The following is a 12,064-nucleotide window of genomic DNA, read 5'->3' on the forward strand; positions in this document are numbered from 1 at the left end:
CCAGTTTAGATGAGAATAGTTTAGAATTCACAAAGATAAGTACAGACATTGTTAATCTGCTATCTGAGAGTGCACTACGTGAATGGACTTCAAACGCCACTGACAAAAGCAGCAACCATAAAGGTCATTGTCATGTGGAGGCCAAGTATTCAATGGAAATGAATGGAAGAGCATTTACTTAGTAAAATGCAGGGACTTCAAGGGAAGTAGATTAATCAGTTCAGGAGAGTAATTTTCTATGTGAATCATTGTAGTTACTATCATAATTGCAGACGAGTACACTTGGACTCAAAAGCACCGGTACAAACAGATAAACTGAATCAAGTGAAAGCACTTTACTCAATGGTTATTGTCATTGACAAAATACTCTGCCTCTTCTGTGTACAGTTGATTAATGTCCCAGTGCAACCACTCTGTAATCACACTGAATTCTCTCAAAACACTGCTTAGACTGTATGTCAGTCTTTCGTTTTGTAAATACCTAGTTAGTATGTACTGATTTATTATAAATTGCTCATTGGGAAGCCATTCCCTGCTCCAATGCTAGATCGCATTTTGTTGCCTATTAACATATTTTCAGAGCAAGCAACCTGTTTTGGGTTGTTACAGTCAAAGAGACGTACAACATCATTAAGGACCCCTGCTACACGCTCTCTTCTTATTACTACCATCAAAGAGGGGATACAGCAACCTGAAGACCCCTTTCAACATTTTAGGAACAGTGTCTTCCCTTCTACCATCAGCTTCCTGAACTGACAATGAAACAACTGCCGAACTGCCGAAGCATCTCGGCTCGAAACGTCGACTGTACTTTTTCCCACAGATGCTGCCTGGCCTGCTGAGTTCCTTCAGCGTTTTGTGTGTGTTGCTCGGATTTCCAGCATCTGCAGATTTCCTCTTGTTTTATAGCTGCTTTTATGTATTGCCCTGTACCGGTGTCGCAAAAGAACAAATTTCACCAGTAACGCGCACAACGTGCTGGAGGGACTGAGCGGTTCAGGCAGCATCCATGACAGGAATAGATAGTTGATGTTTCAGGCTAAGGCCCTTCATCAGAACTGAAAAAGAAGGGGGGGAGGAGCCAGAATGAGAAAGTGGGGGAAGGGAGTTGGAGAGAAGAAAGACAAGCCAGGAGATGATAGGTGAAACCCGGTGGGTGGAGGAGGCGGGGTATGAAGTGAGAAGCTGGGATGTGATAGGTGGAAAATGTAAAGGGCTGAAGAAGAAGGAATCTAATAGAGGAGGTGATAGCCAGGTGAGGAGAGAAAAGAGTTAAGGAGGGAGCCTTACTGGGGAACGGAAGAAGAAGGAATTGGGGGGGAAGTTTTAAAAAAAATCATCGATCATACCATCGAGTAGGGTGCTACCCAGATGGGGAATGAGGTGTTGCTCCTCCAGTCAGAGAGTGGCCTGTGGGGCAATAGAGGAGGCCATGAACCAACATGTCCGAATAGGAATGGGGATTGGAATTAAAATGGTTGGACACCAGGACTACCTGAGCCAATTCCATTTTGCTGTATTTGGCCCATGTTGCTCCCCTCTTCCATCAGGTTACTGAATGGTCCATGAATCAATGAACGACACCTCACTATTCCTGGTTCACATCATGTACTTTTTATCCCCGCATTGCTCCGCTGCCAGAGACAAGAAAATCCACAACTGCTGTCAACGCCAATAAACCTGTTTCTGATTCTGACTCCTGCCAATTATTTTTGGATGCAGCACAGGAAACATCCTATCCAGATGCACCACAGCTAGGTACGACAACATCTCTGCCCAAGACCACAAGAAATTTCAGAATTATGAATACAGCCCAGTTCATCAAAGAAACCATCCTTCCCTCCACTGTCTACACTTCCTGCTGCCTCAGGAAAGGATCCAACGTAAGGACAGATCCCTACTCTACCCAGTGGGAGAGAGGAGAGAAGAGAGAATGACTAGGGCAGGAGGAGTCCTTGTTAATGTTAAATGTTTTCTGAGGCAGTGGATCGAGCTCAATCGTACTCTTATCAGACTCTTTATCTGACCTCTCATATCCTAAAAGATAAGCCTGTGTCATGTCGAACCGTTGGGATGAACAGTGGTTTCTGGTGGACCCGAGATTGTGGTCTCTTTATTGCTTGTATGTTGGGTGGTGGGGAGCTGATGCTTTTGCTGAGGGAGGGGTGGAGGGAGGGTTGATGCTTTGCTGCTGCTTGTGCATGGGAGGGTGAGGGTGGCTTTGGGGTTCTAACATTTGTCTGTCACTCATTCTATGGGATTTTCTTCTTCTGTTTCATGGATGTCTGTGAAGAGTAAGAATTTCAGGTTGTATACTGTACACATTCTCTGTTATTAAATTGAACCATTGACGCAGTGAACTATTGATCTCCCAAGCCACCTCATCAAGGCCTTTGCATGTTATTATTCTCACTGCAGGAAATGGGCAATCAGCATTTCTTGTTCAGATGAAGGGTGTTGACCTGAAACATTGACTGGCCATTTTCTTCCACAGATGCTGCCTGACCCATTGAGTTCCTCCAGCATCTTACTTGTTGCTCCAGATTGCAGCATCTGCAGGGAAAACACTAAAAGTGTTCTTTCTCTGTCCATTTTCCTAGGAAATTCCCTGCTCCTGAACCCATCGATGCAGCAAGACTTAACGGTGAGCAGGACCTATAGCGGGCCGATCTGTTTCCAGGAACCAATGGACAAGGAACTCATGACCCAGTCGCCCCTCTTTGACTCTCTGCCGGGGATCAAGGTTAAAGTGCAAAGCTCATTAATGGTTTCCCTCGGGGTTGCAGACGGAGTGGAGTATCAGGGACGGGTGCCATCCCGGACTTACCCGCGCAACAGCCGGGTTGTTGACAAAATGCACGCGAGAAGCAATGCATCGAGCTCTCAGCACCTCCCTGGCGCTTTCCCGAGGGCCGACGACAGGACGAGCAGTATTTTTGGGTGCCTCGGAGGCTGCCTGGTGGGACCATCCAAAGGTATGTGGTCAGAAACATACAAGCTAGTTAGACGTCCTTCATAACATGAACTTCAATGTCTTGTTTGGAAGGAAGAGAACCTGGTGTTTGTCATAGAGTTCGTCGTACAGCACAGGAACAGATCCTTCAGCCTACTGCATCTGAGCTGACCGCCAACCACCCAATTACATAAATCCTCCTTTAATCCCATTTTTTATTCTTCCCACATACTCAGAACTTTAAAAAAATATTTTGGCAGGTATGTGGATATAAAATGTTTAGAAGGATATGGGCCAAAAGCAGGCAAATGGGAATAGCTGGGTAAACATCTTGGTCAACATGGATTAGTTGGGCTGAAGGGTCTCTTTCAGTGCTGTATCTCCCTGACTCTAATTCATCTCAGGTTCTATTCCTCTATTACACACCAGTGGCAGTTTACAGTGGCCAATGAATCAGTCAGCTTGCACGCTTTGGGATGAAGGAGAAATAAAGAGTTCTGGGAGGAAACCTTTGCGGTCACAGGGAGCACATGCATATTCCACATTGACAGCACACAAGGTCAAGATTGAACCCTGCTCTCTGATGCTGTGAGACAGTGGCATTGGTAGCACCTTTTGTTTGAAACCTTTTCAGACCATGTCTGAAGAGTTTTCCCATGTACCAAGTTAAGCAAAAAAAAATTATGCTTAAAAATATTGTTTACAGAACATAGAGGAGAGCAGCAGAGGGACAGGCTCTCTGACCCATGATGACTGGGCCAACTCTGACGCCAATCTAAACTGATCCCATCTGCCTGTATATAATCTATATATGGAGATAATTTGGACAATGTGTAGCTTGGGTGATTGATGGCTGGGTTGAGTTGTTCTCCGATCTTGGCAATTTACTTGCAATCGTTTTGTCACCATACGAGGAGAAATCATCAGTGCGCTGCTGATTGTGGTGTGTCCTCTGAATGCCTGGCCTTTATATACTTAGCGAATAGCTGATTGGTCATCACTTTGATGTAGGGAGGAAATCTTGTCCCTACATCATAATTGGGTTTCCGTAGTGATGACCAATCAGCGGATTGCTAAGTATATAAAGGCCAAGCATTCGGAGGACACTCCACAATCAACAGCACACTGACAATATCTCCTCATATGGTGACGAAACTCCTGCATGCAAGTGGCCAAGATTGGAGAACAACTCTACCCAACCAGAGTCGATATACTGCATCACCATTCCCTGCCTGTCTAAATGCCTATTAAATGTTATCGTATCCGCTTCCAGCACCTCCACTCACTGTGTGTTCCAGGCACCCACCAGTCTTTGTATAAAATAAATTTGCCTCATTGCTCTTTTTTAAACTTTCCCTTTCTCGCGAACGACTGAAATAAGTGGAGTGCACAATGGATCAGTTCTTGACTTCAATTATTTACTATCCGTGTAATTGAACAGTTTTGGGTCCCTCATCCTAGAAGAGATGTGCTGGCATTGGAGAGGGTCTAGAGGAGGTTCACAAGGATGATTCCAGGAATGAAAGGGTTATCATACGAGGAACATTTGATGGCTCAGGGTCTGTACTCGCTGGAATTCAGAAGACTGAGGGGGTGGGGGGGGATTTCACTGAAAACTTTTGAATGTTGAAAGGCTTAGACAGAGTAGATGTGGAAAAGATGTTTCCCATGGTGGGAGAATCTAGGACAAGATGACACAGATTCAGGATAGAGGGCACCCTTTCAAAACAGAGATGTGGAGAAATTTCTTCAGCCAAAGGGTGGTGAATTTGCAGAATTTGTTGGCACGTGCAGCTGTGGAGGCCAGGTCGTTGGGTGTATTTAAGGCAGAAGTTGATAGGTTCTTGATTGGACATGGCATCAAAGGTTACGGGGAGAATTCCGGAAACTGAGGTTGAGGAGGAGATAGAAAGAAAAGATCAGCCGTGATTGAATGGCGGAGTAGACTCGATGTGCCAGACGGCCTAAATCTGCTTCTGTGTCTTATGGTCTTAACTATTGAGATACAATACAGAGTAGGCACATCTGGCCATTCGAGCCACACCGCCCAGCAATCCCCCCATTTAACCCTAGCCTAATCACAGGACAATTTACAATGACCAATTAACTTACCAACCAGTACGTCTTTGGACACTGGGTGGAACCGAAGCACCTGGAGGAAACCCACGTGGTCACTTGGAGAATGTACAAATTATCTTTAAAAAGAGGAAAAAACAAACAGATTTCTCCAATTCTAGGTAACTAAAAGCAAATCACTTTGTCTTTTTGTCTGTATTAATGATCCGGATCATTACAACCTGCAGGCACACTTTCAAGTTCGACAGCTCATGTTCTCAGTATTACTTATTTTTGTGCAATTTTGCACATAGTTCTTTGTACATCTCTGTTCACGAATAGTTTTTCATAAATTCTATTGTGGCTCTTTATTTTCTGTAAATGCCTGCAAGAAAATGAATCTCTAAGTAGTATATGTTAAAATGTATGTACTTTGATAATACATTTACTTTGACTTTGACATTAGATAAGGAGCGAAGTGTAAGGTGTCCAAGTTTGCAGATGATATGTAAATGTTTGGGAGGGCATGCGGAGTTGAGGATACCTGGACCCTGCAAGAGGATATAGATAGGTTAAGTGAGCGGGCATTTAATTGGCCAGTGGTGTTTAATGTAGGAAAGTATTAGGTTATGAAGTTCAGGATGAGGGATTGAAACCCAGACTACCATCTAAATGGAGAGAAACTTCAAGTGAGTGGGGTACAAAGGAATCCAGCTATTCTTGTGCATGAAACACAAATGGTAAGCATACAGTTGGAGCAACTAGTTAAGAAGACAGTGCCATTTTAATCTTTAGTGCTATGGATTAGAAGTTAGAAATAGGAAAGTATTGCAACAATTGAGTTAGTGCGAACACATTTGGAATACCATGTGTAGTTTTAGACTCTTTGCTTCAGAAAGAATTTAATGATTTAAAGACTGGCTTTACTTGTCACACGTACATTGCAACTTAGAGTAAAATGCATTGTTTGCATCAACAGCCAGCACAGTCCAAGGATGTACTGGGGGCAACCCACAAGTGTTGGCGTGCTTCCGGCATCAACATAGCACGCCCACAGCTTACTAACCCTAACTTCTACGTCTTCGGAACGTGAGAGGAAGCTGTAGCATCTAGAGGAAACCCACACAGTCACGAGGAGAACACACAAACTCCTTACGGACAGAGCGGGAATTGAACCCCAGGTGCTGGCACTGTAATAGTGTTATGCTATTTGCAAGCTATCAATACTCACATTGGAGAGAGAGTAGAGTAGCAGCTAGCATAACCAGAGGAGGTTTAATTAACAGCAGTATTTAAAAGACACATTGACTAGTATATGGATAAAAAAGGTTTAGAGCAGGGGTTCTCAACCTGGGGTCCATGGACCCCTTGCTTAATGGTATTGGTCCATGGCATAAAAAGTTTGTGGATCCCTGGTTTAGAGGGATGTGGGTCAAATGTGACGACCTTATTTGGGCATCTCAGTTGGCATGATTGAGAGGGCTGAAGGGCCTGTTTCTATGCTGTGTTACTCGACGGCTTTACTAGGCTGATTCCAATGTTGGGAGAGTCGTCCTGTCACAACCAGCCAAAAATATTAGGCCTGTGTTCTGTGGAGTTATGAAGAATGTACGGTAGGCATATTGAAGAATAGAAAACACTGAGGAGGTACCTCATAGTAGATGTTGAAATGTTTTCACTACTGACAGAATCTTAAACAATGTAAAACTAAAGGGACACTTCTTTAAAAACCTGCCAGAATCCTTCTCACAGAGGTTGGTGAATCTCTGGAATTTCTTACCATTGGGAAGTTGCAGAGGCTAGATATCTGCAGGTATTTAAAGAGGAGTTGGATAAATTTTTGATGGATCATGGAAGCAAGGCCTATTTGGAACGCACACCGATGAGGAGTTGAGGCCGGGGGAAGGTCAGCCATGATCAAATTGAATTGTGGGTAAGTTTGAGGGGCAGGTAGCCTATTCCTGCTCTGATCTCCTTGTGTTCTTGTGTAACCATCTTAATTACTTGCCCAGTCCAATTCCATCACTCAGCCATTGTTAAAATCAGGCCATTGTTATCAAGGTAAAGTGTTCTTCAGATGTTCGGTTAGAAGACGAAAGGCACAGACAGAGGTTAACCTACTATAAAGTGATGGGCTCTATGTGCTGAACATCTCCCCCCACCACACCCAACCCCATTCCTTGACAATGAATCTTAAAATTGGACTTGGAATCGTTGCTGAGGGATTAGTTCTCACCGAACGCCATATGGTCCTCTGTAATTATGTGGAAGGGAAATGATTTGGTTTCTCTAGTTGATGAGAGACCTGTGCATTTGTAATTAGAGCAGAAAGATGGAGTCCTTTATCTTCTAATTTTAGAATGCTGTGTCTGGTAGCCACTGGATTTATTCATCTCTGGGAAATTTATTCTCCAAATCAAATTCCCAAAAATCTTTAAAAATAGTGTTAACAATTTAATGGATGTGCTTACTGACCTCTGCAGGAGTTTAGTTGGCAGACATCACAAGTTCAAAATTTTTGCCTTTCTTCTCAAAGCTACCACCTGACACCACGTTCCTGTAATTGTGTCTCACTCCACATCTTTCAGGGATCTCTGCACTCCTCCAACCCTCTATTCCACCCTAACCTTCTTCCATTCTCAATTCTCCTTTCACATTCCACCTTCCCCCTCTCTTTGACCAAGATGATCGTACTTGTCCCAGGTGACTTCTTGAATGTCCATTTCAAACTGTATTTGATAGCTTTCCTGTACAGTTCCAAGGGGGGGTCTATATCAATGGAAGTTGTTGTTCTGCTGCTTTGGCTAACAATGCCAACACTTGGCAGCTAATGTATCGGGTAGTTTTGAACTTTGTGACTTTCATCAGGTGATGACGCTTAATAGATTTATTTTACTTGATGTTCATTGATCATTACCAGAAACAGAATATCTTAAACCACAGAACATTTGAATAGAATTAGGCCATCCTGCTCTTGAGTCTGCCCTGACACTTGACTGCGTTCTCAACCCCAGTCTCCTGCTTTCTTCTCATAACATCTGACACCCTTACTAATCAAGAACTTATCTACCTCTACTTTAAATATACCCAATGTCTTGGCCACCACAGCCATTTATGGCAATGAATTCAACGGATTCACTGCCATCTGGCTAAAGAAATTCCTTATTATCTCTACTCTAAAGGGATGTCCTTCTGTTCTGGGGCTCTGCCTTCTGGTCCTAGACTTCCCCACAATTGGAATCACTCTTTTCACGTTCACTATATCTAGGTATCTAGGTCTTTCAATATTCAGTAGGTTTTAACGAGATCCCTCCTGTCCTTCTAAATTCCAGCGAGACACACCCAGAGCCATTAAATGTTCCTCAAACATTAATCCTTTCATTCCTGAGATCATTCTCATAAAGCTCTTCTTGGCCCTTTCCAATTCCAACACATCCTTTCTTAGATAAGTGGTCTAAAACTGCTCATAGTACTCCAAGTGCAGTCTGGCCAATGCATTATAAAGCCAAACACGAGGAAATCTGCAGATGCTGGGAGTTCAAGCAACACACACAAAATGCTGGTGGAAAGCAACAGGTCAGGCAGCATCTATAGAGAGAAGCGCTGTCGATGTTTCAGGCCAAGACCCTTCGTCAGGACTGGTTACCAGTGGCGACCAGTCCTGACGAAGGGTCCCGGCCCGAAACATCGACAGCTGGGGGCAGCTCACAAGTGTCAGCACACATTCTGGCACGAACATAGTGTGCCCACCATGCTCCCAGAACAACACAGAAGTCCCTACAAAGGACTATGAGAGAGGCTCATAGGGGTCACCCTATCATTAATCAGGAGTGCTGCATACGCAGGGTCCTTAGTGTTATCAAGGATCCCACCCATCCATCCATCCAGTTATAGATAGATAGATAGATAGATAGATACTTTATTCATCCCCATGGGGAAATTCAACTTTTTTCCAATGTCCCATACACTTGTTGTAGCAAAACTAATTACATACAATACTTAACTCAGTAAAAAATATGATATGCATCTAAATCACTATCTCAAAAAGCATTAATAATAGCTTTTAAAAAGTTCTTAAGTCCTGGCGGTAGAATTGTAAAGCCTAATGGCATTGGGGAGTATTGACCTCTTCATCCTGTCTGAGGAGCATTGCATCGATAGTAACCTGTCGCTGAAACTGCTTCTCTGTCTCTGGATGGTAGAGGATGTTCAGAGTTATCCATAATTGACCGTAGCCTACTCAGCGCCCTTCGCTCAGCTACCGATGTTAAACTCTCCAGTACTTTGCCCACGACAGAGCCCGCCTTCCTTACCAGCTTATTAAGACGTGAGGCGTCCCTCTTCTTAATGCTTCCTCCCCAACACACCACCACAAAGAAGAGGGCGCTCTCCACAACTGACCTATAGAACATCTTCAGCATCTCACTACAGACATTGAATGACGCCAACCTTCTTAGGAAGTACAGTCGCCTCTGTGCCTTCCTGCACAAGGCATCTGTGTTGGCAGTCCAGTCTAGCTTCTCGTCTAACTGTACTCCCAGATACTTGTAGGTCTTAACCTGCTCCACACATTCTCCATTAATGATCACTGGCTCCATATGAGGCCTAGATCTCCTAAAGTCCACCACCATCTCCTTGGTCTTGGTGATATTGAGACGCAGGTAGTTTGAGTTGCACCATATCACAAAGTCCTGTATCAGTTTCCTATACTCCTCCTCCTGTCCATTCCTGACACACCCCACTATGGCCGTGTCATAGTTATGGCTTTGACCTTCTACCATCAGGCAGGAGGCTCTGAGGCAGCGCTTCTGTAATCCAGCTACTCGGAGGCTGACGCTGTCAGATATATTTGAGGCCAAGAGTTCTGGGCTGCTGCGGGCTGGGCCGACCGGTTGTCCTCAGTCAGTCGGGCATCGATATGGTGTTTCCAGAGGAGTCCGGAATCACTAGGTTGTGCAAAGAGGGGTGAATCAGGTTAAAACAGGACAAGAGTGGTCAGGATGGGAAACATTTTCTTCCCTCAGGCCATCAGGCTTCTGAACTCACTGCCGCATCACATTCAAAGTGTCACCAGATAATTTGTACTGTACCCTGCAATATTTAATTTATGAACTTCACTTTGTTTATCTAAGTGTAATTCATTTGTAGATTTAATTCTTACTGTCTTACGTTATATGTGTGTTATGTGTACGGCTGTGTGTTTTTCACCCTGGTCTGGAGAAATGTTGTCTCATTTGCAGATATAAATGCATACAGTTAAATGACAATAAACTTGACTTGATTTGAACAACTCAACAAAACAACAACAGCAAAACAAACTGCATTCCTCCCTCTGGCCCTACCCATGCACACATACAGTCCTCCAACCCCAGGGCAGGCGTCTGGGCCTCCATCCTCCAGTCTTCAGGACAGAGGTGAAGAGGAAGATCTTTAGCCCCGGGGTGGTGGATCTGTGGAATTCATTGCCAAGGACGGTTGTGGAAGCCAAGTCATTGGGCGTATTTAAAGTGGAATTTGGTAGGTCGTTGATTAATAAAGCAGAGGAATGGGTTTGAGATTGATAATGAACCAGCCTTAGTGGAATGGGGGACAGACTCGATGAGCTCAATGGCCTAATTCTGGCCCTATGTTTCATACTCCAGCCCAGGGGAGTGACCACTGTGCATTTTTGACACAGTACTCACCGCTGCTGTGGTACACTGGTGGGAGGGAGAGGTGAATCCATGAACTGGGTCCACAACCCAGAAAACACCAGAAAGGTGGGCGAGCTTTGAATTAGTTGTTAACAGGCTTAAGCACTGTTGGCAAGGACAGCAGGAGACCTCCCACCCTCCTCAGAAGGCAGTGAAGGTTTGTTCTCTGTTATCATGACAAGTTCATCTGTAATCTCAGCCAGACCTGACAACCTAAGTTATCCGGGCAGCTTCGCAATGTAATTGGAATGCACGACCTCCTCATCTGTATGGGGACGGTGCACTCATCTGCAGAAAGCTGACTTCACCTAACTTGATACATACAAATGCTCTGCATGTAAACGTAACCTTGTGTTTATGCTCCCTTTAGTTCTCTGTTCCATTCCTACTTGAGTTCGTTGTCCTTGGCCCGGTGAGGTCTAACACGTCATCTTTGAACCAAGCTCATCAGAATGTTCTAGAGTCAAGGTCGTGATTAATGACTGCAGATAATGATTCCACTTCTGCAACTCAGTCCTCCTCTGGACCCAGCTTTTCTTCCTTTGCATTACCCTCCTCCTTTTCACACTCCATTTGTCATCTCATCTGGAGTTACCTCGAGATTTCTCCTCCACATCTGTGACATACAAAGAATTCAGTCATGGAACAATATTTTTTAGTGTCGAGCACCAGAAAATCAATTTTTCTAACCAGATTGGAATGTGGCTACCGTGACTTTCAGCTTAAATCACACCACTGTAGAAATTCGATTGACTAATAAGAGGGGATGGGTGGCAGGGTGGAGATACATCTCTATCAAAGGAGGTTGTAAGGTGCTCCTTCCCTCCACTAGCCTGCAGGTCACCTTTAGACAAGGTGTAGCACCTACTTAGCCCCCCAATCAGGGTCACATAAAGCCATGGGAGCAGGTAGTGGACAGTCGTATGAGCAGCCGGTGCATATCACAAGTCCTGGTTATGCGACCACTGACGCCAGGTAGACAATCTCTGGAGAGTATTAATAATGGCTGGGGTCACCTGGCTTGTAAAGACACTGTCCAGAAGAAGGCAATGGCAAACCACTTCTGTAGATAAAATCACCAAGAACAATCATTGTTGTGCAGACCATGATCGCCCACATCATACGAGATGTCACATAATGATGATAAATATGAGGGGGCATAATTTTAAGGTGATTGGAGAAAAGTATGGGGGGATGTTAGAGGTAAGTTATTCACATAGAGAATAGGGAGTGCATGGAACACCATGTCAGGGATGGTGGTAGAGGCAGATATATTGGGGGCATTTAAGAAACTTTTAGACAGCCACGTGGATGATAGATAAATGGGATTGATGCAGGAAGGAAGGGTTAAAATGGGTTAAAA

General features: G+C 44.3%; 1 protein-coding gene across 7 annotated transcripts in view; it reads left to right on the forward strand.

Annotated features, from left to right (window-relative positions):
* Nucleotides 1–12,064, forward strand: part of LOC140734734 (netrin receptor UNC5D-like) — an 820,373-nt gene that overhangs the window by 626,677 nt on the left and 181,632 nt on the right. For all 7 annotated transcript variants that reach the window (XM_073059143.1, XM_073059196.1, XM_073059151.1 and 4 more), the window contains one exon: nucleotides 2,601–2,975. In XM_073059143.1, the coding sequence (XP_072915244.1) occupies nucleotides 2,601–2,975 (375 nt within the window). The remainder of the gene's footprint in view (nucleotides 1–2,600; nucleotides 2,976–12,064) is intronic.

This window comes from Hemitrygon akajei, chromosome 1, assembly GCF_048418815.1.
Source record: "Hemitrygon akajei chromosome 1, sHemAka1.3, whole genome shotgun sequence".
NCBI classification, from domain to species: domain Eukaryota; kingdom Metazoa; phylum Chordata; class Chondrichthyes; order Myliobatiformes; family Dasyatidae; genus Hemitrygon; species Hemitrygon akajei.